The 27,424-nt window shown below is 41.0% G+C and overlaps 3 protein-coding genes across 6 annotated transcripts; 1 reads left to right on the top strand and 2 right to left on the bottom strand.

Moving 5' to 3' along the window:
- Positions 1–4,920: 4,920 nt before the first annotated feature.
- srpra (SRP receptor subunit alpha) lies at positions 4,921–11,576 on the top strand. Its single transcript, XM_026192197.1, has 15 exons — positions 4,921–5,039; positions 5,158–5,295; positions 5,594–5,677; positions 5,797–5,960; positions 6,847–7,007; positions 7,097–7,259; positions 7,586–7,736; positions 7,852–7,970; positions 8,059–8,171; positions 8,251–8,337; positions 8,877–9,049; positions 9,141–9,354; positions 9,525–9,688; positions 10,034–10,132; positions 10,284–11,576. The coding sequence occupies exons 2-15, from the start codon at positions 5,173–5,175 to the stop codon at positions 10,410–10,412; spliced, it is 1,944 nt and encodes a 647-aa protein (XP_026047982.1). The 5' UTR covers positions 4,921–5,039; positions 5,158–5,172; the 3' UTR covers positions 10,413–11,576.
- Positions 11,577–11,631: 55 nt separating this feature from the next.
- On the bottom strand, positions 11,632–19,745 carry fam118b (family with sequence similarity 118 member B). Of its 3 annotated transcripts, none has more exons than XM_026192198.1 (8): positions 19,168–19,745; positions 18,734–18,808; positions 18,475–18,564; positions 17,966–18,275; positions 14,302–14,529; positions 13,434–13,562; positions 12,967–13,264; positions 11,632–12,649 (listed from the first exon to the last, which is right to left on the bottom strand). In XM_026192198.1, the coding sequence occupies exons 3-8, from the start codon at positions 18,555–18,557 to the stop codon at positions 12,579–12,581; spliced, it is 1,119 nt and encodes a 372-aa protein (XP_026047983.1). In that variant the 5' UTR covers positions 18,558–18,564; positions 18,734–18,808; positions 19,168–19,745; the 3' UTR covers positions 11,632–12,578. The 3 variants fall into 3 exon arrangements, with proteins under 3 accessions (XP_026047983.1, XP_026047985.1, XP_026047984.1); XM_026192200.1 differs by having other exon boundaries at positions 17,966–18,218; positions 19,168–19,741; XM_026192199.1 differs by lacking the exon at positions 18,734–18,808.
- Positions 19,746–20,827: 1,082 nt separating this feature from the next.
- On the bottom strand, positions 20,828–27,178 carry ilvbl (ilvB (bacterial acetolactate synthase)-like). Of its 2 annotated transcripts, none has more exons than XM_026193410.1 (15): positions 26,929–27,178; positions 26,713–26,854; positions 26,076–26,277; positions 25,277–25,404; positions 24,912–25,162; positions 24,648–24,747; positions 24,458–24,555; positions 24,071–24,207; positions 23,576–23,710; positions 23,254–23,368; positions 22,977–23,146; positions 22,722–22,792; positions 22,558–22,629; positions 22,099–22,204; positions 20,828–21,999 (listed from the first exon to the last, which is right to left on the bottom strand). In XM_026193410.1, exons 2-15 carry the CDS (start codon positions 26,824–26,826, stop codon positions 21,821–21,823), a joined length of 1,878 nt encoding a protein of 625 aa, XP_026049195.1. In that variant the 5' UTR covers positions 26,827–26,854; positions 26,929–27,178; the 3' UTR covers positions 20,828–21,820. The 2 variants fall into 2 exon arrangements, with proteins under 2 accessions (XP_026049195.1, XP_026049196.1); XM_026193411.1 differs by having other exon boundaries at positions 27,101–27,121.
- Between the last annotated feature and the right edge of the window lie 246 nt (positions 27,179–27,424).

Here is a 27,424-nt window from a genome sequence, read left to right as displayed (position 1 = left end):
CAAAAGCTCATTTATTTTAATTTTGAATGTAAAAGAACATTGTTCAATTTTATTATTATTCTATTATTATAGAATTCTCGAGTTCATGGTGAAATAATAAGCATAGTGCAAAGTATTATTTAACTGAATGTTTTTTCTTTTATTTGAGAGCCTGTTGTTTGACTACATACAGACACTGATACAACTATTAGGCTACCTCAATATATATTATATTGAATTATGTGTTACTTTGTAATAACCGAAAATATTATAAAACAATAATACTTCTGGACCTTAATTTGAGGACTTTTTCTTTAATTGGACTTAGATTAGCTTAGATTTTAATTGTCCTGTCTTCGGCCTATATTATTACTATCAAATAACACAATTATTTACCTGAAATTTCTCTTTAGGTAGTAGCTTATACTGAGTACTCAGGGAACTGTAGGGGAATTTTTGCTGGTTAACTTAACCCAGCTGTTTCCTCTTGGTGGTTTCATATTTACTTTTTTTGTTTCTCTTTTTGTCGTATGTCTGCTTGTCTGTACCATCAGTTGTTCATATATATATATATATATATATATATATATATATATATATATATATATATATATATATATATATATATATATATTAGGGGTGCAATATATATATATATTAGGGGTGCAACGATATTCGTATCGATATTGAACCGTTCGATACAGTGCTTTCGGTTCGGTACGCATATGTATGAACAATACAACATTTGTAATTTATTTTATCAACTTTCCTTCTGACGATGCTGTCTGTGTTGAGCGCTCAGTGAATCTGTGTTCGACTACTCCGCCTAGGCTGCACTGTCGAGCGCAGATCCACTGAGCGCTCAACACAGACAGCATAGTCAGAAGGAAGAGCACAGGGCAAGCTAGCGAGACAGAAGTTAAGCTCTCCTTGCAACAGGCAAATTGACCCTCATTCAGATCTGGCGTTTGGAATTATTTTGGTTTTCATGTGACGTATGACCCTGAAGGTAAGCGAGTCATGGACTAAAGTAAAACAGTATGTTGGATGTGCCATGCAATGCTCAATTACATTGGTGTGAACTAGTGTGTTAGCGCAGTTAGCTCGTTGATGTGTTGGCCGTCTAGCTCCATGCACGGAGCGATCGGCGGTAGCTCCTTAACGGAGATTTGCCGTGTTGTGGCGTTAAGGTCATTTCAACGAGATTAACCTGAAAGCACTAGTGGGAACACAACGAATATGACTGCACATTTACGCCGACATCATCGTAGTGCAAAGACAAGTGGAAGCAGACAAAAAAAAGCAAGCATGCTACTAACTTTAGCCGAGTCATTTAGACAGCTGTTAGCACATGATTCTCCTTATGCTGCTGAGAATATAGCCCAGAAGAAGCGGATAGTATAGCTTTTATTTTGGAAAGAGACATTTCTCTGTAATAAACTCTCTTTTCCAAAGATGAGTGATTCCTCAATCAGATACAGGGCTTGCAATATCGCTAGCCCGACGTCCCGGAGCTAGCGATTTTTTCAGTCGGGCTACCAAAATCTATCTCTGCCCTGCCCGTTGGGCTATTGTAGGAAAAATATATGTCAATGCTTTTGCATTCTTTCGGGAAATGTAGCTGGGTAATTATGTCATTGGCATCGGTGAGCCACTGTCAATATGTGACATATTGAAGTCGCGTTTGAATTTGCGCTTGTTTTTTTGCTTTCACTTTGCAATCGGGAACTGTGTATAGAGAGCGACAGCACTGATCTGTGAGTGATGATAATTTGTGCACCAATTCCTCTGACATCGTCTTATTAATCGTTAGCTTACTATGCAAACATGACAAGTGAAATCTCCCGCAGCTTACACATGTGAGAGGTTGATCGCGCAGAGAATCGCTGAGCTTATGTGAGTGCGTGTGTAAAAGCATTTCAGTTCTGCTGAGCCAAATAAGACAGGTCAGGGTGAAGAAGTGACAGCCAAAGAAAAGCTTACCACAAAACGGAGAAGTTATGACAAATCAGACTATAAGGCAAAAAGAAAGTGCAGCTTTATGGTTTCATGGACAAAAGAATTTCTGTGGCTGCAATATGATGAGCTAAATAACCAGGGCTGCACATAAGTGGTCCGCAGGTGCGCATTCGCTGTCAAAATAAAAAACACGCACAAGGGTTAGGGTTAAATTTAAAAACTGTACTTTTGAGTTAAAATATATATTTATAATTTTAATAAATGACAAATTAAAAAGGCTTGAACATTTTTTTGTATCGAAAAAATATCGAACCGTGACACCAAAGTATCGAACTGAACCGAACCGTGAATTTTGTGTATCGTTGCACCCCTAATATATATATATATATATATATATATATATATATATATATATATATATATATATATATATATATATGGAGAGAGAGAGAGAGAGAGAGAGAGAGAGAGAGACACATGCAGATGTCACAGCTTGTCACTCTTTTTCACCCTATAGGCAGGGATTAGACCAATTATACGGGGATCTCTGTCCAGAAGAGCGCAGTCCTAGGAACAGCTAAGATACTGCGCAGGACCCTCAAGCTCCCAGGCCTCTGATAGAGGACCTGAGCTTGAAGGGGGTGAGCAGGGAATTTTTATATATATATATATATATATATATATATATATATATGCTTACAAGTACCTGGGGATCCCGCAGGCAAATGGGAACCATGAAGAGGCCGCTAGAAAGGCTGCAACCACCAAGTACCTGCAGAGGGTCAGGCAAGTCCTGAGGAGTCAGCTGAATGGTAAGAACAAGATCCGGGCCATCAACACATACCCGTGATCAGATACCCTGCTGGGGTAATAAGCTGGCCAAAGGAGGAGATAGAAACCACTGACATAAAGACAAGAAAGCTCCTTACCATGCATGGAGGGTTTCACCCCAAGTCCAGCACCCTGAGGCTGTACGATAAGCGGAAGGAAGGGGGCCGGGGACTGGTGAGTGTCAGCACCACAGTCCAGGATGAGACAAGGAACATCCAAGAATACATTGGGAAGATGGCCCCAACTGACCGAGTGCTCAGTGAATACCTCAGGCAGCAGAAACCCAAGAAAGAGGAGGGAGACGAGGAACCATCATGGAAGGACAGGCCCCTGCACGGTATGTACCACCGGCAGATAGAGGAGGTGGCTGATATCCAGAAATCCTACCAGTGGCTGGACAAAGCTGGACTGAAAGACAGCACAGAGGCACTAATCATGGCAGCACAAGAACAAGCTCTGAGCACAAGATCCATAGAGGCTGGGGTCTATCACACCAGGCAAGACCCCAGGTGCAGGCTGTGTAAAGATGCCCCAGAGACAATCCAGCACATAACAGCAGGGTGCAAAATGCTAGCAGGCAAGGCATACATGGAACGCCATAACCAAGTGGCCGGCATAGTGTACAGGAACATCTGTGCTGAGTACAACCTGGAAGTCCCGAGGTCAAAATGGGAGATGCCCCCAAGGGTGGTGGAGAATGACCGAGCTAAGATCCTGTGGGACTTCCAGATACAGACGGACAAAATGGTGGTGGCTAACCAACCGGACATAGTGGTGGTAGACAAACAGAAGAAGGCGGCCGTAGTGATCGATGTAGCGGTTCCGAATGACAGCAATATCAGGAAGAAGGAACACGAGAAGCTGGAGAAATACCAAGGGCTCAGAGAAGAGCTCGAGAGGATGTGGAGGGTGAAGGTAACGGTGGTCCCCGTGGTAATCGGAGCACTAGGTGCAGTGACTCCCAAGCTAGGCGAGTGGCTCCAGCAGATCCCGGGAACAACATCGGAAATCTCTGTCCAGAAGAGCGCAGTCCTGGGAACAGCTAAGATACTGCGCAGGACCCTCAAGCTCCCAGGCCTCTGGTAGAGGACCCGAGCTTGAAGGATAAACCGCCCGCAGGGGCGTGCTGGGTGTATATGCTTGTTTTTATTACATTTTTAATAAATGGCAGGTTGGTTCATCTGCCTCCATTTCAGCTCTTACCTCCACTATCTCTGTATATGTCCAAACTACCTCAGCCTAGCTTTTTTTCACATTGTCTCCAAAGCTTCCAGCCTGAGCTGTTCCTCTGATGAACTCATTTCTAATCCTGTCCGCCCTGGTCACGCCCAATGAAAGTCTTAACATCAACTTTTTGTCAGTACCCCCATCTCCAAACCATACATCATAGCAGGTCTCACTTCCAATTTACAAACCTTTACTTTCCTCGCTTGCTGAAATCCTCTTGCCACAAATCTCCACTGACACTTGTCTCCACCCATTCCACATTTCCTGTACTTTTCTTGACCTCTCTTATGCACTGTCTGTTGTTTTAGATGGTTGACCCCAGGAATTAGAACTCATCTGCCTTCAGTACCTCTATTCCTACAGCTTCACAGTTACACTCGCCTCATTCTCATTCGGACATGTAATCTGTCTTGCTTCTACTGGCTTTCATTCCACTTTGCTCCAGAGAACATCCCCCCAGATACATAAGAGATGGGTGGATCGCTGGTATTATACCAGTGCTGTCGTTGGTATGGGATTGACGCTAGTGTTATGTTGTTTGTAACCTCTAAGTTTAGTATATAACCCACTTAATTGCTTTAGATAAATTATATTTTGGGAATGAAAAAATATATCTCAACGTGTCCTTTTTATTATTATTATTATTATTATTATTATTATTATTATTATTATTATTATGATAAAAATCACATTAATGAATAAATCATGTATTAATTTATTCATTAATGTATTTATTTAGTTATTTTTATAGCCTATAACACATTTAAACAACAGAAGTTGACCTAAAGAGACAGGCCCAATACAAATTATTTTTACAGGTAACTGGTAAAAATATTGGCATTGGTACTGGTAAAATAGACAGGAAAACACTACCGGTTCATTGAAATGAACACTGCGCAAGCGCAAACCTCAGCAAAAAAATAATAAAAATGCCGGAAGTCAACATCACTTCCTGATCGTGCCTCTGACGTGTCTAAAACAGTTTTTTCACTGGTAGTGGGTTTCACTCCTGGGGCATTTATTATCAGTTTAAGTATTATCCGGTAAGAGTTCGTGTTCTGAATGGCAGGCAGGAGCCGTTAAAACGACACTGTATTTTATAAACCCAGGGCTCTCTTTCGCTTTTATCCACATATCTGTCTGTGTTTTTATTTAAACCAGGTACGTGCTTAGAAGATGCTAGACTTCTTCACCATCTTCAGCAAAGGGGGGATAGTGTTGTGGTGTTTTCAGGGAGCCGGTGTCACTGAATCCTTCACGGGGCCGGTCAACGCTTTGATCCGCTCGGTGATCCTTCAGGTGAGCCTCACGGCTAGCTGCTTGTGGCTGTTGTCTTTTTATCCAGCTCTCTGTAACAAGGGGCCAGCTAATGCTAGCACTAGCGGGTAGCTCATGCTAGCACTAGCTTATGGCGTAGCGATCAACTAAATAAGCTTCTTCTGGGCTCTGTGCCCCCCCGCATACCACTCATTCATATATAAGTTTAATATTTCCTGTGCTATAGTGACGTAATTTAGGTGGTTGAAAACACACACAGCGATAGCTGCAGTAGCAAAAGCTCCCGTTTACATGCTGTTGATGTTCTTTTTTTTTTCAGGAGCGAAGTGGGAACAGTTCGTTTAGTCATGGGGGCTTGAGTCTTAAATACAAGCTCGACAACGAGTTTGAGTTGATTTTTGTGGTAAGTCGTTCATATAAGTATTGAATGAATTAAAAAAAAAATCAGGTGGGGATAGGTGTTTGTGTTTTATATGTGTTTATGATCATTACCTTTTTCTCGTTTCACCTGTGCATCTCTAGGTGGGTTTTCAAAAGATCCTGACGCTGACATATGTGGACAAGTTTATAAATGACGTCCAGCTTCGCTTTAGGGATCGCTATAAGAATGAGCTGGAGCAGAAGGGAGCTTTAAAGCTGCTCAACAACAGCTTTGAGTTTGAGAATGACTTCAAAGTGCTTCTCAGGTAAAGAAACAAAATAATTTCCATAATAAACACTTAGGTACCAAACAACACACAGGCCAATGTCTGTAGGTAGGCATGGAAATGTGCAAATAATGTTATTAGTAATATAAAGCCAATTCATTCATTGTCTTCCGGTAATCCAAATTCAGATTGTGGTGGCAGCAGGGTAAGCAGGGCATTCCAGATGTGATTCTTCCTAGCCACACTTTTCAGTTCTTGGGCGATTGCACAAGATATAAATCTCTCCAGCGGGTTCTGAGTCTACCTTAGAGTCTCCTTCCATGCCCAGAAAACCACCAAAGGGAGGCGCCCAGGCGAGATCCTAACCAGATGCCTGAATCATCTCAGCAGCTTTTAACATGCAGGAGCAGCAGCAGCTCTACTCTGAGACCCCTGCAGATGTCACAGCTTGTCACTCTTTTTCACCCTATAGGCAGGGATTATACTTTCCACAAGTCTGCTAGAGTTCGCTTGGGTCCCACTGACACAGTTTTCGTCATCAGATGGCTAACATGAGGGTCCACTTGGACGTTTGCGTACTTGCCCGCGTTACTGCTGAGGCTGCATCAAACTATCTGCCCAACTTGCACTCTATCTTTCCATCCCTCATAAATACTTGAACTCCTTTGCTTTATGTTTGGGAACATAAAGCCAATTCAAATTTTATTTTAGCAGCAATCAAACTCAAGTCTGTCTTGATAATGGCCAAAATATGTTTGTAAATATTTGTTTTACATGCCACATAAGAAATATGATCAAAAAGCTGTGAGATTTAATAGTTTTGTTGTATGTTTGTTTTATTAACTTAGAAAAAGTGAAAGATGCATCCCTGACAGTTTCTTTTTGTTATTACCTATGTTGACATATATTAATTGTTTATCAAAAGTGTGGCGGAGGAGAGCAGTAAAGCTCGAGGCCCTGCCGGGATGCGGACCTTTGAGCAATCTGGGAAATCTCAAAAAACTGTGAAGTCAATGATTGAGACAAAGGGTGGGGACAAAGGCAAGGAACAGGGTGGCAAGAAGAATAAAAATGCCAAAAAGGAGGGTAAGTGCTCTCTTTCGGTTATAAAAAGCAAACTCTAAATGGGTAAGGGTAACGTGATTTCAAACTCAGTTCACTCTAATCCTTTCCAGCTCCTGCAGCTCAGCCTGCCAAAGGGGATCAAGACAAGGCCTCAGCCTCTGGCCAGAAGATGGTGGAGAATGGTAACCAGAGCCTGACTGCTGAGGAGATCTTGCAAAAGAACAGAGAGGAATTCTTCCGTAAGCACAGGCCAGGAGCTTCTGAAAAACCCAGGTAAAGCAGCTGATACTTCCATGTAAAAGAGAGAGCAGGCCAAGAGCGATGTGTGTTTTAAAGACACATCTTGATGTCATTATCAATCTGTCCTGAATCCCAAGTTTATTATTTTTAATTGTTTCCTTATTATTTAAAATTCATTCATTTTTCTTTTCCCCAAAACTTATATTAAGTGTTACTTGTGTGTGTGACTGTCTGCTGTGTTGTGTTAGAGCCATGGTTTGATGATGATAATTGATTATTTTCTTTCCTCCTCGTGTGCAAAGCATGTTGAGACACTCATTTTTGTTATTTATTTTTTTATTCTGATCTCGTTCTCACAGTAAGTCGCCAAAGCCTCAGAAGCCAAAGGGGAAACAAAATCGTGTTTGGAACAATGGAGGCAGCAGCACCAGGGATCTGGACTACAGCGACAAGAATGGAAATGGTTCTCCAAATGGTGCCGAACAGAACCTGGAAGCACAATTTGATCCGGTATTTAGTGGTCTTTAATCTAACCACCTAGATCCCTAAGACATCTGCAGTTAGATTAATGTGATTAAAATAAGTGACAAGATGCCACATACTTAGTTCCTCGTTTGTTTTTCAGGAAATGCAGCCAGCCTCCATGAAGGGAGACTTGCTGTCTGTGGAATACGAGTCCAGTGATGAAGAGGAGATGGAGGAAGAGGATGAGGAAGTGGTCATCAGAGAAACAAGCAAGCCAAGGTATGAAATATTAGTTTTAGAGTATCAGGAATACCATTTTTAATGTTGTCTAAACTATAATTTGTGCATTTCTTTCTTTCGTTTTCAGTTCCAAAAAGGGTGGAGGTTTGTTTGGGATGCTGAAGGGCCTGGTGGGCTCCAAGAGTTTAACCCGGGAGGATATGGAACCAGTGTTGGAGAAGATGAAGGACCACCTGATCGGTATGAAGTCAGCTGCAGAAGGCATGATAGCCTGGTATTCGTTGTCTGGTATTCATTGTCCTCCTTTCTGATCACACAGCAAAGAATGTAGCAGCCGACATTGCCTCCCAGCTGTGTGACTCTGTAGCCAAAAAACTGGAGGGCAAAGTCATGGGCACATTCACCAGTAAGTACACATTATATACATAGCAAAGTATTGATTTGTAATTTATAGTATGGTTTAAGGATCATGTTTATATTCCTTCTTCCTCTGAGTGCACCAGTCCGCATGCTGGGAAGAGTAATAAAATTACAGTAATCCATTTTAAACATGAAGTGTATGTCAGAGCCTCTCATACTGATAAGTAAAGTCAATTAACTGCAACTCCTGTTGTTAAAAAAATAACTCTGATGATATGAATGCTGTAACAGTATGACCCCCTTGACTTGATTCACATACTTGGCCTTAACTGGCAATTCCAACTTATTCATTTCTTTTATTCATTGTAATTATGAATTGTGGTACTATGTTACTTTATGGTGTAATTATATTAAATACACTACATCTGTAAATGATGTTGTGCACTAGCACATATGGGTAACGCCGTGTGTGTGTGTGTGTGTGTGTGTGTGTGTGTGTGTGTGTGTGTGTGTGTGTGTGTGTGTGTGTGTGTGTGTGTGTGTGTGTGTGTGTGTGTGTGTGTGTGTGTGTGTGTGTGTGTGTAGCTGTGGCCTCAACAGTAAAGCAGGCCCTGCAAGACTCACTGGTGCAGATCCTGCAACCCAAGCGAAGAGTGGATATTCTGAGAGATGTCATGGAAGCACAGAGCCAGCGAAGACCTTTTGTCATCACATTTTGTGGTGTCAATGGAGTGGGAAAGTCCACCAACCTGGCAAAGGTGAATTGACATTGAAATTTTTCTGCTTGTTGGTAATTTGAGTAATTTACCGTGACCTTGTAAAGGTAAACTTTCCTTTCCCTTGGTCTAGATCTCCTTCTGGCTGATAGAGAATGGTTTCACTGTGCTGATCGCAGCCTGTGACACATTTCGTGCTGGTGCCGTGGAGCAACTCCGCACTCACCAGCGCCGCCTGAACTCTCTGCATCCCCCCGAGAAGCACGGTGGACGACCTGTAGTCCAGCTTTATGAGAAAGGTTACGGGAAGGATGCTGCTGGAATTGCTATGGAGGCCATTGCCTATGGTAAAAAAAAAACAAAAATCTACTGTGGCATTAGTAAGGGGTTGCTGGTTGATGCCACACAGCACAGTGTGTTGTACCTTAGCTGTAAAGAAGGGATGTGGCACTTTTAATATTAGCATTGCACCCATTTCAGTATCACTTGTTCACCTTTCCACTTTTGATCCCTGTAGCCCGCAACCAGGCGTTTGATGTGGTGCTGGTGGACACTGCTGGACGTATGCAGGACAACGCCCCCCTAATGACAGCGCTGGCCAAGCTTATAGCAGTCAACATGCCTGACCTAGTGCTGTTTGTTGGGGAGGCTCTGGTGGGCAATGAGGCAGTTGATCAGCTGGTAAGATCACTCAGAAAGTTGAAATATTTTTTTTGTACATATAAGATGTAATAATTAGTTCATTTTCAATTTGAAGTAATACAACAGTTAGTTCATATCTGTATGAGTCATGCGATCAGCTGCTAGAGCTTTCAGTCAGTGTCTAACGCTACTAAAAAAGAACTTGGTTAGGTTAAAAAAAAAATTCTATGTATTCAATTGTCCAGCAGAGGGCAGTGCTATTGCATTAAGCTGCTGTTTTGTTACACCCCTGCCTCTAGACAGCATTAAGTTGGAGATTTACATGTGAACTCTTTCCTCAGCAGTTTGTACCTGAACAACTCTGCTTTTGCTTCATGTCCATAGGTGAAGTTTAATCAGGCTCTGGCAGACCACTCCATGTCTGACAAGCCTCGCCTCATTGATGGAATTGTTCTCACCAAGTTTGACACTATTGATGACAAGGTATTTTATTCTGATCACTTTACCATTGGGGCCATCTCATTTCTGTGATTTAGAGAATATTTGAATGCAGTTTGGTAATTAGTTTGCAGCTGCTTTCTGCCTTGTGAATAATTTGCATTATTTCTCATTCGTCATCCTTCCTTCTATACAGGTTGGTGCTGCCATCTCCATGACTTACATCACAGGCCAGCCTATTGTGTTTGTGGGCACGGGGCAGACCTACAATGACCTGCGCAGCCTCAACGCCCGTGCTGTGGTCAGCGCCCTGATGAAGGCTTAAGTTGGCCGCATGTTCTTCTGGTTTATTCATCATTGCAGAGAAGCCTTTGCCACACTGCCACAAGATGTTCCAGCCCCGCTATAGCCCACGTTTCCATGCTGCTGCCCTGCGCCCCCTGCTTTTGGAATCAAATGAATGAACTAAATGTCTCACGCAGGATGTTATTCTTCCAGTAAAAGGACAAGTGTGCATTTGAAAAGACAGAACGTGTTGCATCAAAGCCAGAGGAGCCTCCCTTTGTATTATTTTTAAACATTTGGGCCAAATTTAGAAAGTACCTCAGATCAGCTTGTGTTCCGAAACGGTGAAGTCTCATTCAAATGATATAATTGCTGACTGGACCTAGGCTGTGCTATCGGTTTACTGGTTTACACAGTAAAAGCTTGGAAAAGAAAAAAGCTCCCTACCTGGCATTTGTCAGTCAGATTTCTTTCATCTAAATGAGGTCGGGTAGTGCGTGTTTGCTGGATGTGACATTTCAGCAGCTGCCTGTGCCTGAGGAAAGGTTAGTGACCACAGTGCCTGTCTGTCTCCTGTCTTCTCAGTTAACACTTCAATAATGTGGATACTTACCCACTAATTTCATGGCTTTGCAGAAGAAGAAGAAGCAGCCCCACTAGTCTAGTGGGGAAGACAGTTTATGATTTACAATAGGGTGGGTGTGAATACCAGCACTTATCAGGTTAGATGTTTTTTTGTGTTCAACAAGAAGAAAATCACGGCATAGAAAAATCAAGGTCGACAGGGCAGTGCATCAAGATTTCCTGAGCAAATTAACAGTTATGATCTAAAAGTCATCTCCCAGAGTTCCTCACCTATATAACACACAGTTAATTCATTGCCATTACAACATGAAGACTTTGATTCCCCAGTTTATAGTGGATGAAAAGCAGAAATCCATTTGTAAGTTTAGGTTTTTCTTGTTCTTACAGGTGTCCATAGATGTCAGACTACACTTCTTAGTGGTCAATTAAAGTTCTGTGGCCCTTTGACTTATTTCCCCCTCTGATTCATTCATCATTTGTAAGAGAAAATTGAAGTTTTAAACATTTCGGCCCCCCTTTAAAATGTGGTAGTGCAATATGAGAACTATAAAGAAAATTTGAGATAATTTATGAGAATGTAAAAGTTTCTAAATAAAGCTGCTATATGCTATGACAGCCTCTAAAGTGGCGCTTGTTGTACTTTGTGTTAAGAGATGCATGTACGAAAGGACAGATGGAATACCAAAAGCTTTATTTTGAAAATGGTGCTTATTATTATAAATACTACATCAGAAAACACATGCAAGTATTAAAAGTACAAAAAGGGGCTTTTAAAGAACTATTTTTTTTTCTCTATTTTTAGCACAAGAGTGGCAAAGAGGTTGCTACTGCCGGGAACCGCTCTGATATGAAAACATCTGAATGTACGTTTTTACGACAGTCGTTACAGTAACTCGTCCCTTTCCCCACCAAGCAGTGTGCAAATCAAGTTTTCCAGGTTGTGGGATGAGCATGACTGATTCAATCTATTCACACAAGACTTAAAATCGAGAGCAGGGGTTGTGCGTTAAGCTCAATGCGTATTTACTGTATGTTGAAAATTCAGCATAACAGCATGTTTAACTACTGTGGATTCACATGTAGTGTTTCTGTCGAACTGAAAGGGGAACATCCCATTCAGTTACCCGGATGCTTCCCACAAAGTGGATGTTCCAGCAACATTTAAATCCAGTATAGTAGGGGATGCCAGGCAAACTTTTTTCCCTTTTAGTTAAAAACGGAATGAGAAGGGAATCTGAAAAATAATGATGTAATTAAGGTTCCCCATAGATTCCTAAATGTATTCAACAAAATCAGACTTGATCTGTGAGTAAAGCTGTGGAAGAAAATGCATCTGTCAAGAGTATGGGGTTGAAAAGAAGTGGAAGGAATTGTCTGAAAAGCTTAAAAAAAAGTCAAAGAACATCTACTGAAATGATGCCACTGACAATTGTTAATACTGCCACACCAGTTTGTGGAAAAAAATACCAGTATTTTTTTTTTTTTTTTTGTAACTAAAATTCAAGACAGACTTGGATTTTCTACCAGCATACAGTCAGAAAACAGTTCTGAACAGGACGTTTAGTCTGAAAATGTCTTTAGCGAGAGGCCGCAGCTCCGAGCCAAAGAGACGAGTTCAGTCTTAACCTTGAAGGAGGCTTTTCTGTGTGTTAATACCGATCTGCTGTTCCTCTCCGTTCTGCGACGGGGATCCTGCGGATACACATTGAAAAGAGACAACATGCAAAGAGTAAGCAAGTAAAATTTTATTTGTATAGCACCTTTCTAGATAAAAAGATCACAAAGTGCTTCACAAAGAGCCCACATTTATGATAGATTTTTGATAGATACTGACAAAGAAAGAACATCCATGACCTCTTTCCTGTCCTTATTTCTCATCTTGTGATAAACTGAAAGCTCTTTTATAGAGCCCCAGTGCTAAAATAATAAAAAAAATTTGTAAATGTGATGGCCCCTTTAATGCAGATCATTCAAAGGCAGGCTAATGTGTTCCAATTCATTCTGCTTACCCCAGCCATTGGTGGACACGTCACGGTTGCAGATCTCATTGGCCAGCCTCTCAAAGTACTCAGGCAGGTCAGCGTACTCGTCTCCATAGGAGATGACCTTGATGCCCTTGTCAAGCATGTTGTCGCGCAGCTTCTTGAACTCTCCCACATCCTCTCGCCGCACGAGCATGAAGTGCTCGAGGTCCGACTTGTGTTTAACCGCCTCCAAGAACAGAGCCTGGAAGGTTGTGTCGTCTACTGTGCGGCCGCAGCCCAGAAAGACAAAGGATTTGGTCTCGTACAACTTCTGAATCTCACGCTGCAAAAAACACCCAGTGATAAAGCTGTATTATTTCATTCACAGGAGAACCTTTCAAATAAACTAGTGCACGTCCAGAGGAAAATTGTAAATCATTAAGATGTACACATATAAATGTTTACATCTTAAGCCAAAAAGGGGGCAGAAAGCAGTGAACGTTAGTGCCTACCATAACCTCAGTGTTCCTCAATACATTCTGATAGCCAGCAGGGTGCAGTACGATACCACTGGGGTTGGTGTAAACACCGTGGATATGCAGAACACTTAACCTCCGTTTCTCCTGAGCCCACTCCAGCACCTAGACACACAAGCACACACGAGTGCACACTTAACAGTCCATTGCACAAAATCCTGTTCTGGCTGGGAATGGAGCGCAATCACTGAGCAGCAGTGAGAGGATATTCGCCCTGATGGAGATGAGGCATAAATACCAGGACTGAGAGGCAAAGTAACGGGTCTCTCAGAAATCTCTGCTCACTCTGGCAAACTTGTGTTCTCTTTAAGAAACCACTCAGCTAAGTTTAAATGTGCTGGGACATAAATGATGGGCAGCTGAGAATTTGCAGAAAACTTATTTGGTACTTAAAAGAAACGTTTTGTACTAGAAAAACATGTGCTTCCTCTTCAGCCCACTTTAAAGCCAAAAATCAAATATTGTTCAATGATTAAAAATGGAAGTTAAACTTTCCTCCACCTGCCTGACAGAAAGGGCTCTTTCAGGTCAAAAGCCTCGTTTATTTTTTCTCCTAAACCGGCCAACGGGGAACTTCAGTGGAAGCCGGTGTCATAAATGTAACCAGAGCACAAGACAGTGCTCGGGGCAAAGTTTAAGCAAGATTTCAATTTGTCATTTATTTTGTCTGAATTTTAGGGAGTCATACCTACAAACCTTCCAAAGTGCTCGTGGTATCACATGATGTTGGGGACCTTTGCCCTCATTTGAGAAAAAAAAAAAAAAAGACAAAAAAACCCCAAACAGCTGACGGCATCTATTGCAGCAAGAAAGATCAATCAATCACATTTCAAGTAATATTTACCTTCTTCTCATCTGTCAGGTCCAAAGACTCCAGCTTGGTGCCCTGATGGGCTGCATAAATTTCCAGCAGGTTGTCGAAGTTGGTAGTGAGAACGAGTGCGCCGCTCTCCATTAACTGCAGCACTGACCGCAGTAAGTGTTTCCCTGCGTGCTCCATCTTACACTCCAAATCATCAAACACTTCGTACAGGCAGTCCTTGAAGAACGTGGACCTTACATTACCTGTTCTCTGTTTAAAAAGAAAGAAAAAGGAAAAGCACGTTGTTATTAGTGGATAGTTTTTTGCCCAGTTGGGGCTTTTACTTCAAGATGTAGTAGGTTTGGAGACCTGTGTCTAGTTGCAACTGCTAAATGAGCATTTTAGACCAAACTTGAGCGCACCTTACTAATGCAGCCATGTGATTCAGGCATAACAAAGGATTTAAACTTGTCGTTAAAATGCCTCTCCTTGGCACAGCCCTTCACGATAATTTAAGTGAAACTTAGGTGGCGCTGAAGAATGAGATAGCTGGAAAAAACTGTCTAAGGCACATTCACTTACTTCTTCTAGTAACTAATAGACTTCGCTTAAGTCTATTTAGAGATTACAGACTATGATTTAAACCTCATCCTCACCTGGTGAAGCTTTTAGTTTAAAAAAAAAAAAAAAAAAAAAAAGGTGGAGGTGGGGGAACTGGGCTGCTAAGAATAGCTAAAAGACAATTCAGAAATGCACTGACCACTGTGATCCTAGGACAAGGAAATACTCCGCGGACTCTCACAGATTACAGCTCTAATGGGCTAAACAGCAGGAGTCCTTTCCACAGGAAGAAACTCATTATCCACATCCAGCGTCTACAGCACCCATCCTGACCGCCGTGTCCTTGGCCTGTCTCTGGTCAGGACTTACGTAATAACCAACTAAAGCACTCGAGACCAACTCTGTCTTGTAATTCTAATCCTAATTTTTTATAATGCACTTAGCAGCTTTACAAACAAAAACACTCACACTTTAATTTTTCAGGAGCACAGTAAGAGAGAGTTCAGTGGAAAAATTTTTTTTTACAAAATACTATGATTTGTTTTAAGTAGTCATTGCAATACAAATTGAAGATTAAACATCTCAGATTATGGTCTAAACAACTATCAAAATTACACGTCTTCCCTGAATTGAGCCAAACCTTTGGTCAGCACACTTGTAATTAGCCTCTTCACTGCCAAGGGTTTCAGGCCTAGACAGTCTCTTTAGGTTTTAACTTTGGATTACCCCCATTACAGACCGCAGCCACCCTACGAATACACAAATCCATGAAAGTGGGTTAAACTGTCTCTGTCTTATGTTATTGGAGGTCTCTGACACTATTACACAGCTGCTGAGTTCTGTCTAAAGCACTGTACAGCAGTTGCTCTGTTAGCCCAGAGCAGAGTAAAACTACAGTGTACATCTACCTAGCTCTAGTGCTAGCATGTGTGCTTCTCTTCACCAAGAGAAGTATTTGCACATAGGTTTTTGTGAATTAAATGCCTATAGGCATTTAACACTCATACAGACTATACATTACTGTGTGCTTGCACTAGACTTTAACTCTGCTTGAATGTGAAATCTGGGCTGTGGGGGTGGGAGTGGGGGACTGCTGGTTCACATTATTCTATGCTTGTTTTTTTTCCTCAGCATGTTAGACCCGGCTGTGTCTGTGGCCAACGGGAGTGGGCTGGTGTCTGCACGACTGTGGATTGAAATAAACATGATGGATAAAGCCATAAAAGCGCTGTTTGTTCCCTTTGTTACAACAGGCTGAGGGCTGAAACAAAGCGTGTTTTATCAATGTCAAAGGTGCGATGAAACATGACTAACACAGGAGGCAAACGGTATTAAGTCTTCCATCTGCCAGCCCAGCTCCAGAGCAGACTGGTTCAATAGTAAGAGAACTGAGTCACATGTAAATCTATCAATCTAGCAAACTAATGAGTCCAGCGAGCCGTGGTTTGGTTAAAAAAAAAAATAAACTAAACATTGTTTTCTCACCTGCAGCCTCACACAGCCTGTGGGAAAAAATGATAGCAATGCGCTGCATTTAGACACATGGCACAGTAACCGTCTTCAAAAACACACAAGAGGGCTCAGGATCTGACTGTAAATGTTTTGTGTTCTTCTACACATAGTACACGCTGGCGGTTACACACAAATGTCAGGTTTATACGGTTGAATAATTTAGAATAATGTGACTCTACTTTGGATAAATCCTGAGCTCCAGCTGAGTCTCAGTCCTCCTCAAACAGATGAATTCACCTTTATCTTCAGCCTCCTCTCCTTTATCTTAACTGCCACACCCTTTTCAGAGATAAACACATATAGAACATGCACTTAGACTGTGTCATTTTTGTCAGGACATCACTGCATTCTGGCAGTACCACACCTCTTCTGTGCAGTGTGTCACTGAGCCTGTGAAAGCTCGTAAGGTTACTGTTATGATTAGGTGGTCAGGTAAAGGGAATTCCTGACAGCTTGGGTAACCTTGATTGGCTCATCATAACATTTCAGGTGTTATTAACCTATGATATTTACCTTTGATGTTTTACATATCTCAAAATATTATGCTTTCATCAGTCATCACTGTAAAGGGTAAATGGACTGATTCTTTTCTACTCAAAGCAATTTTGAAAGGAAAATACTTCCCACTCAACAGGTCAGGGAAGATCTTGTCACATTTTTTTTAATTTGTAGCCTTGCTAGCAAAATATTTTTTTACAAGGGCGACCGGTCTGGGCTGCTGGAAGTTCAGTTTAACATTCAGGCTCTTACTAAGAAGCAGTTGCATTATGTGCAGAATGTGGTTTGACATTGAGCTGTTAAACTAAGAAAGACTTTCAATGAAGAAAGTGTGGTTTGCTCCAAAACATAAATGGTGTGTGGAGTGTGACAGATGTGCAAGACACCCATGTTATACTGGAGATACTGCAGCAGCATTTCTGAATCTTATTTATATGCTTTTATCTTTATCCTACTCTCTTTTTGTATATAACATATATAATGTTTGTATTTAGAAATGATTGTAAGCTGTGGGGTTTTTTCCCTTTTAAACAGCATATTAGCTTGTTGCAGATACATTTGTATCCTTTACTCTCTACCTTCCCGTCACCTGTGAGATTTCCTTTATTCTAACGTGGCATATACCCCTCTAGTATTAATCCAGAAGTTTCATATATCAAGTCAAACTTCTGCTTTCATTTCTGCATTCTGACACAGAAGTTATTACTAACATTAAAAACGGGAACAAATCAAAAGTCAAAATAAAAAAAACATGGATGCACTTCCAAACTGGCACTACTTAACTAAACATTTTAAAAGTCAAAACTGTTCCAATATAAAGCACCTGGAGGCAGTGAACATAGCTTGTTCTATTACATATGCAAATAATTTCAAAATGACTGAATAAATGTTTGCCTGTATTGACTTTTGTGGGGTTTTTAAAAAAAAAACAACAATCCACATTAAACCTTATGTTATAGGCTATAGAGGTTTTAACCTCTTATGATCTCTTATGTCAAGCCACAGAAGCTGAAACAAAATGTCTCCAGCTGGGGAAAGCACACTAAGCTGCCAGTCTGTCTAACATGTGTTAGTGTGCATGCAACAGGGAGGTGTAGGAAAGAAAGCCGAAGAGGAAAGGCTCAAGCAGGCTTACCGGGGAAAGTTTCTGAATGAGGTCATGGGCCACATGCACCAAATTCTTGTCTTCCTGCATGTGCTTCTGGAACCGCCGATTTTCCTCTTCCTCCAGTAGGTCAAAGTCATTGGCTGCATCGAGCAAGGCCTGGATGAGGCCCTTCCAGGAGCGGAGAGCAGGGACCTGAGGGGCCACTGCAGAGCTTACCCCCGTACCAATCACCAGGACAAGCTCGGGGGCTCGCTTAGTCTTCAGACTGGGCAGCAGTTTCCTTTGGGGTAGGCAGAGATTGAGTGACGATGGTTCCCAAGATGGTACTTCCCAAATCCTTCCGACAGCATGAAGGTTAAACAAACTATTTTCAAGCCCACTAACATGCAGTCGGACACTAAACCATACCTTTTATGTAGGGCACGCAAAAATTAGGAACTCAAAAAAAAAGAAAAGAAAAGATTTTAATCAGCCCTGTTGATGAATTAGTTATAGTCATAGCGTGCAGCTGGCTCTAAAGCAGCATCTGAGCTTACCTGGGCTTTTTAGCATTGGAGTCTGCATCCTGAGAATCCACTGCAGGCCGCTTCTCAGTTTTCACTGCTACAACAGAGGCCATTCAGCTCCTGTAATGAAAACATGATCAATTAAGAGCCTCTGTGCAGTATGTTTAGGGAGTGACTAGTTAACCAAGCAAAACACAACAAAACAAGTCTGGACCCTAAATGGGAGTGGTGTGTGAAGCTTTCTGAAGAATCTAATTACACTGAATCCTACCAGAGCAGTAGAAAATACCTGTCAAAAAAGGGGGGAGGTATGTCAATCAATGTAGCCTGCCTTTGTTCTTGTTCCGCATGTCCCTGTTCTGCTCTGCAAACAGTAAATTACTTATTCATTTCCTCCTGCAAGCACACCTTACCTCAAACCTTCAGTAAAGCTACTGTACCTGGAAAGTAGGAGTATGACATAAGCTAGTCATTAACTAGATAACAAGAACATGTAACTTGTTCTCTTTTTATAACTCCAGCTTTAATTCAAAGCTCCACCGGTTCAATATCAAACCATGAGTAATTAGTAGTAATTACTAATTAACCTATGGCAGTTCGTCATGACAACATTAATTTCTGAAGACACAACTTCGGTGACATTACATACAATCGATTACGTGTTACGGCGTCATTTAACAGCTAATGCTACGGTACATTGTTCAGTATTGATAGCTTACTCACCTTGGTACCGGTATGGTAATGCCCACTGTTTACTTCGGTTAAAGTGGAAATCCTCTTAATGCGAACCAGGCGAAAGTTAGTCCTTTGTAAAGTGAAATAGCTCGGAAACTGATCTGAATTCGAAGCTTTTAGGTTTTCAGTGGTGTTTAAGCCAACCCGGTAAAGTTACAGTATAGACAGTGTCTTTTACTAAACAACCTAAAAATGTAACGAACTGGCGACGTCAGTTAGCTACAGTTAAAACGTTAACTTCCCTGATGTTCTGAGCCGAGTTACCTTCTAGGTGTTTTTAAAATCCTGATTTAGCCTCCTGTTTACTTGTCATGATGATTGTAGAGCATTTAAATCCGCTATCCGATATAAACCAGTCCTTCTAGATAAAACTTATGTCACTTATTCTTCGGAGCAGCGCAAACAGCACAAACGTTACCGGCTCACACCGCTTTTCTACACATTGTCACTCTCTTAACTTCAGCGGTACCGTTGAAGTCGCCGCCTGCTGAGAAGTGCACCGGGTCATATGATGCCTTCATGTGCTGAGCGAATGGCTCCGCAGTCTTTATTGATGCGAGGCACACAGATCAACTCACGCATCGTTGTAGCTATCGGCTAAACGTGTCGAAAAAAGCACCCAGTCTACAGAGGTGTTGAGTTTTTTCTTTTTTTTTAAATGCAAGATAGGTGAGGCTCTACTTTGTTTCAAACCAAAGATTAGGGCAATTTCATTTTTTAAATATACTATGCTTTGATAGTTATATCGACACGGTAATGTACAAATAGATTTCTGACCTCCACGGCAGCCCAGGTATAGTAACAAGTTTTATTTAAGGAAAAAAAACCAACAAATGGACCTGCTTTAAAATTCAAACCCACAAACGGGAGATTTACAAAGAGCATTTGAAAGCAGCAGATTTTCTGAGCTTTTCTTCCCGTGTTACGTCCAGCTAGGCAAGACGTCTCTGTACTCTATACAGATGTTATAGAGAATCTCGAGTTAATACTAAGAAATAATTTCTATTGATTTATTTATTTGTGCAGATTTTACCTTTTAGGGACAATAAAGCATGTGAATTCGTCTTTCTACTGACGTCATATATACGTGGAAATAGATGTGTAATGTCCCGAGATGAATCAGTTTGTGTTCAAAGTCTTGTGATTAAACATCACCAAAATAAATAATGACGCTATCAGGTGCAACTTTACTTTTTATTACTTTTTTGTAAATTAAATTTCTTTATTAATTTTTATGAAATTATTCTCAGTTATAAAGACTGCGGTGGTCTTCAAAACTGACGCTAAATTCTACATTTACATTGTTTTATAACGTATGCTAAACAACACGTCAGCACAGACTTTAACAATACCACTACTGCACTGCCATCTCTCGGTTGAAATACTAACTGCACCTAGAGAAGAATTTGGGGCAAAAGTCACCTGTTACGATAAGCACGATTCGAATCTTTAGCGTTTTTAAACTGGTTTGTGTTGATGTTGCGAAAATACAAAAAGTACAGAGATGTTTATGCGTTGAGTAAAGGCTTTGTTGATGGGTGATGCAGAGATAATGAATGCTTGCTGTCATTACAAACTTCTGTAAACATGCCACCTAAAACATCTAAATCAGTTTTACATAAATAAGTAAATAAATAAAAAACTCACATTACCTCCTTTCTTAAAAATTTATTTCAGAATCAATCCAAATTAACATTTTATGATTAAAATTTCAACACACAATGTGCCAAACAAGACAACAGTACATACAGGAGTGTAATAACTGATGTGTTCACCTGGTGAGTAAATATCTTACGATAATAGTGCAATCCAAACTGTGTACAGGCTTAGCCCATATCACTGCAAACAAGTTAGTATCAAATATTGTTTAGACATATAATCGAATCAGCAGACACGTTTTCAGTCTCTTCATGGCAATGCATTTTGAAGATACAATCAAACGTTATGAAGGCATACCGTTAGTCAGTTATCAACATTCAAAAACAAAATGTTTTCCCCATTCTACAAAGTGATTTCCTAAATTATAAATTATGAACTACATACAGTTCTAAGATGCCTTGTGTCCACATAAAAAGGCTATGTGTTCATGTCAGAACAGGAGAAAAAGGCATACTGGTAGCTAATGCTCTCTCTCACACGAGTGATTTCATTCACTGTTTATTTGCAAAAGTTGTAATCGGCTGTTTAACCGTCAAAAACTGAACCACAAAATTTCCAAACAGGAATAATCCCTTAACATTCCCTTTTACCCCCCTTTAAAAAAAATGCAGCAGCTATTCTCTGAAAATTCTAAGCACAGACTGTATCGTTGTCTAGGCTGGCAGGTATGGAGCTATGTTTTAAGTGAAACTTAATGCTAAATATCTGTATCACAACAGGGAGGATAACAGTCATAACTGATATATAGTGGATTTGCTATGAATTCATTGCTAGTCTGATGGAGGAAATAATAAGTGATCCAAGAGAGCTCGGCACACTAAAAGGTGATTTATCAGAGTGAATTATGGCTTTAAGTGCACTAGCAGAGATTGGATCCAGGTCACACTAAAAGAATCCTGCACAAACCTAGATATTAAGAGTCCATCAGGGTAGCCAGAGTTAAAGGATAAATAATGCATGGTTACTGTATTACACAGATATTCTATATCGAAATAGAGCCATCTCTAAAATTGGTCTTCCCTATCAGAACATTGATAAGTGCAGCCTTGCCCTCCCGGGCATCCCTCTGAGCTTGTCTGACGATATCATTTAACTTTTCTTCATTTTCAGAGCCTATAAGGTAGCCCTTACCACCGTAGCCATCTGCCACGATGTGATAGTCTGCAAAAAGAAGAGAATTTACCTTTTAACATATGCCCAGACATCACTGAGTGTATTCTACAACCAATCACAGCACGAACATGAACATTATAAATCTACCTGTATATGCAAGGCCGCATGCCACGTTGCTGCCGAGCATAGGAACCTGCTCTCTGGATATCTGACTCCAGCACGCATCATTTCCCACCAGAGCTATCACTGGTGTCTGAGGTGTGAAAAGCAGAGCATGCATTATCAAAAGACATCAGCAGAAAAATATGCACACACAAAAAAATGAATGCTTAAATAAGCTGTCGTGTCAGTGGTCCATAGCGGTCATACAGCAAGTATGAAAACATATTATGTAGTGCATCTTTCCATTGTATGACACAAGAACTGAGTCTGTGATGTTTAAGGCCGTACACACCAGTAGCTAACACTTGCATTATTTTCATTTGGTTTTGATCATTAGATCTTTCTCTAGACCACATGTGCACTGATCCTAACTGACTACTGTTAGCTACCTTGCTTCCATAGATTACATACATGTAATCTAAATAGGATTGTGTGTGATTTTACCTTGTGTCTAGTGAATGTGTCAAACTCTGCAATACTGTATCCTAAGGAGCCATCACCATAGACTATCCACACCTGAAACAAACACAACATAGCTTTTGTTTTTAAAACGTCAATGATTTTTTAAACTGATCATCAGATGATCAGGCAAAGCTCCCCAGACATACCTCAGATTCAGGCCGGCACAGTTTAGCCCCCAAAGCAAAACCACCTCCAACTCCCAGAGTCCCAAAGGCTCCTATAGGAAAGGAATGAAGAGCAAGATTAAAACATCATGATTGCAACTAACTCAGAATATAGTTATCATCCAGCCAAAACTTGTGCACTATGGATTTTTGTTTTACTTATAAAGCTCTTGGTTTAAACAACCAAAATATTTCATTGTTTTAATTAAACTATTTGCTTTGTCAGCAGCATCCTACCTGGATCGAGCCAACACAGAGGTCCTCTTGGTTTCATTATGTAAGCGGCACTTCCTACAAAATCTCCTCCATCTGCAACAATGACGCTGTCCTCAGCCATCAGCTCATCCACACAATGGAGGGCTTTCAAGGGATTTAAGTGGTATTCAGTCTTCTCCTCAGCTTTAGCCCTGAAATAAAAAATAAATAAATTTTAAAAAAGCAACATGTTAGCTTTTGTGATGGTTACAGATAGAAGATTTTGCAATGCATACTTTAACACAACCCCACTGCTTACTTGTTTGCAGCTTCTTTGGTCGCATCCCCTGCTTTGAGGCTCTGAGGCCATTCCTCTGGACAGCGATGGCCCTTCAGCCCTTCGGAAAGTCGCACTAAAAATGATCCAGCATCACCTGAAAATACAACATACAGTTTTGGGGGTTTTTTTTGCAGTTGTTGAATTAATGTATTTATTCTTAGGTCCAACTCTAAAGAAAAAAAAAAAATCAGGAGTATGCTTATATTTATATGCACCACATGTACAATATTTTATGATTATCTAAAGATTTTTGAATCTTTCCTTCCTTTAAAGCTAGCATGAAATCAGGGGGCAAACATACCCTGAATTGCTATAGTTGGTTTCCAGAACATGTCTGAGTTTTTTAGCAGCTGTGTCTTGTCTCTGTTGACAGCGATGATCTTGCTGCGTCTGCTGAGAGTTCTGCCGTAACTCAGCCGGAAGTCACACACAGTGCCTGTAAACACGGTGCACAAAAGTCAATATTTCTCCAGGGATCGTGGTGAGCCTGCAGCTATACACACTATGTAAAAAACACAGTTTAACCTCTCTCTGTATCGCAACACATACTTCCAGAATAAATTAAATCCAGAAGGAGAAAAAAAGATGCAAAAGAATTACTGAAAAATTAAAAATGCAATCAATAACACTGATCCATCGTGGAACTTTGTTAAATATTTACTCCGACATATTTTGAAACGCAGTTATCCTGCACAATTTTCTTTAGATTATAATATTAATATTAAATAGGTTGGTCTCAAAATGTTATTTCTCTTTTTATCATTATGGAATAAAAAGGAAACAATGTTTGCCTGACCTGCCAGGACTACCACATCGGCTTCCTTCAGAGCATCTCGTCTGTTTTGTCGGATGTGGATGGGGCTGTCTTTACCCAGCAAGCCACGACACATACCCCCGAGAAAGCAGGGGATGCCCAGATCCTCCAAAGCCTTCCTGTTTAAAATAAACAAATAAATGAAATAAATAAAAACATTTTTTAAAAAGGGGGAAACCATTTTGACCAGGTGTAACATCCAAGTAAAAATACCAAAATATAATTTCACTGATATTTGAAGACTGAAGAAAAATTTGCTTAAGGCTCACCACAGGAATAGTTTAACACATTTTAACAAACACTTCCAGTATCAACACCAAACAACAAAGAGTGGCAGAAAAATAAAAGGACACGTGACTCATCTTTTACCTGATGTTATCCACTGGTGTTGGGGGTAGTGTTGCTTGGCTACCCAGCACAATAACAGGTTTCTTGGCTCGACTCACCAGCTCTAGGCACTTTTGGATCTGGCATGCATCGAAAAAAATGTTTAAAAATGCTGTCAATCTCCAATGGCCAGAGCATTTACGTATTGACGAACATTTACTACAAGACTTACCTGATTGTCTGTGGCTTGAGGGATGTGAACGGGAAGTGGAGACATATCCCTGGGCTCCCAGGCTCCAGCAAAGAGATTCATGAGGTGGTTATGAAGGTACCTTTGAAGAAAGCAGACCACAAAAATCAAATAATTCAGAACATATGAACACACTTCTGATTAGGGAAGAATAATGAGGAAAGAAATTCCCAAATTATGATATTATAAAAGATGCAAACATTATAAATAACCCAAACAGTAGCATGCAGTGCAAAAACAACATACCATGAGACAATTCTTCCCATCAGGCCTTTGGGAGGGTTCTTAACAACAAACTCCTTAGACACCAGGTGGAAGGGGTAGAGCGTGTCAATGGGGAACTCTATGAAAACAGGACCAGGCGTTCCTGACTGAGCAATGGCCAACGCCTTCTTGACCGTAGGCACAATTTCTCTGACAGTCCTGATGGAGGTGCAGAACTTACACAAAGGCTTGAAGAGAGACATCTGGTCGATATCTTGCAGTGCTCCTCTGCCCTGTTCCGCAAACACAATTGATAAACACTGAAGAATGCTTTTTTTTGCCTGTCGTTTTACTCTGCATGCACATTAATATTGTGGTGGCATTAATAATATCTGAATCCACTCCACCTGGAGTAGCGTGCCAGCAGCTCCTCCAATGAGCAGCAAAGGAGATTCAGCCATCTGAGCATTCTTCACTGCGGTCACTGTGTTAGTGAGGCCTGGGCCAGCCGTCACAGCGGCTACACCAACCGTACCTGAAGCAGAAACAAGCATAACAGCTTGCTGTCAGAGCTATTACTAAGGTGCACCTACATTTATCTCTACCTTGTGTAGTGTACATTTTTGTTCCATTGCTGTGTAGTATTGTTGCTATAAGTTATGTTTTACTTCTGCATTAATTTATTTGAATCCCTCTATTCGTTTTGGTGCAGTAATAATGTGAATTTCTCAACTGGGGGGTAATAGGGGTGTAACAACATCTGAACAGAGACCAAAATTGTGAAAAAAAAACCCATCTTCTGATAGCCATGGGGATCTGATACTGTCCAGCTAATGCAAACTAGGACAGTAAGACACATAATGTTGAAAGACACTTTGTTCATGATCAAACCAAAATCAAGTGATCAGGTCAGGTTTTTAGCAGGTTTTTAAATTATTATTCATGCCACCTTAATAACATCTAAACCAAGCCATTGTTTCAAGGAAGTGTTAACTCCTTTTAGCCTCTAAGAATGCTGTTAGATGCACCTTTGCTTGATAAATCATAATGTCTGCAGGAGGTGGAACGCCTGCTGTTAAGACAAACCCTGACAAGACTTCAACGCCCACGTTTTGTTTAGAATAAGCTGTACGAACACAACGTGTGCGCACATTAAGAATGAGTCGTATCACTGGAGATGCATTTTCACGCAATCTAAACCTGCACCTGAAAGTCTTGCCACAGCATCAGCAGCGAAGACTGCAGTGGCCTCGTGCCTAGTGTCCACAATCCGGATCCCCATCTTCTCGCAAGCCACCAGGATAGGTGAAATATGCCCACCCACAAGAGTGAAAATGTACTTGACCCCATGGGCATGGAGGACCTCTGCCACAATGTCGCCACCGTGCTTGGAGCTCTTTGTGTCAGTCTGGAATAAGTAAAGAGGGACAGAATTAGGTTACTGCAGACAAGATCGTGGCTGTTGTAACCACATAAACAATCGTGCAAACTAAAATAAAACCGCTGTCTAATATAAAGAGCTGACTGTGCTCTGTAGGGCCACCTGTCACACTCCTTTTCATCCCACTGTCGTTTCCTATTATGCAACAACCGCATATTGTTCAGGGCTGCAGTGTTGATGTGGAGCCGCGGGGATCTGATAACCTTTGTGCTGGAAAACCACAAGGCTGGTCAAAGTTTACGTGAATAGAGTCCAGCTTACGCTTCAACACTGACTGCCTGTAGAAGACTTTTTTTTTTTAAGTGGCCACAGATTATGCAATGACTGAAAACAGAGTGCATAACGAAGGATAGCACAGAAAGCACACAGATTACGGTGTTGACTTTTTTTTAAAATACCTACTTTGTGGAACAATTGGTAGAGTATGCCAAGTTTGTAGGCTGCAAACAGTAGCCCACCCAGCACCAGGCTTGTAAAGGATCCGAGAACAATGCCGACGACTCCAAAAGGCTCCATGCTGGAATGCGGAAGCAAATCCCAATTTCTGAAAAGACACTACGGTAAATAAGCTAAACTTATTATATCAAAATCTATGGAGCTACCGGTTCAGCAGCTCACCGGTTCAAGCTAGGCTAATAAACTATGGAGCTTCTTCTACAACTGCTATACACCCATTTCAAAGGCGTACACGTGCAACTACATTCACTCAGAAGTTATAAAATTTTAAGTTACTCCGAGGCTCTGAAGGACATTTGGTCGTCTACAACTTGAAACGACCAGGTACCCTTACTTTACACCTGCGCCGACACAGAAAGAAATGTGACAGTTGATGGTAAAGCCGCCTGTAAAGGATATAGGGTACTTCCGTTTAGTAATTTTCAAAATATATGACTGCTGCTAAAGTTCACAGCATTTATTTATGGGGTATACATGGGGATTTTCTTTTCCAGTTGTTATTATTTTTCTGTAGCCATGAACGCAATAAAAGTTACACGTGTGTCTTCATTAGTTGCTGTGTATTTAATCGTATGCTCACATGTATGGCAAACATTGTACCTTTATTGTCAAGGTACAGATTTATTTCCGTCTTTAGTGAACGTGAGGGCGCTGTTCA

Source organism: Astatotilapia calliptera, chromosome 14 (genome assembly GCF_900246225.1).
Source record: "Astatotilapia calliptera chromosome 14, fAstCal1.2, whole genome shotgun sequence".
Taxonomy (NCBI): Eukaryota; Metazoa; Chordata; class Actinopteri; order Cichliformes; family Cichlidae; genus Astatotilapia; species Astatotilapia calliptera.
The sequence above is the reverse complement of the archived record's forward strand: the minus strand, read 5'-3'. Positions and strand labels throughout refer to the sequence as shown.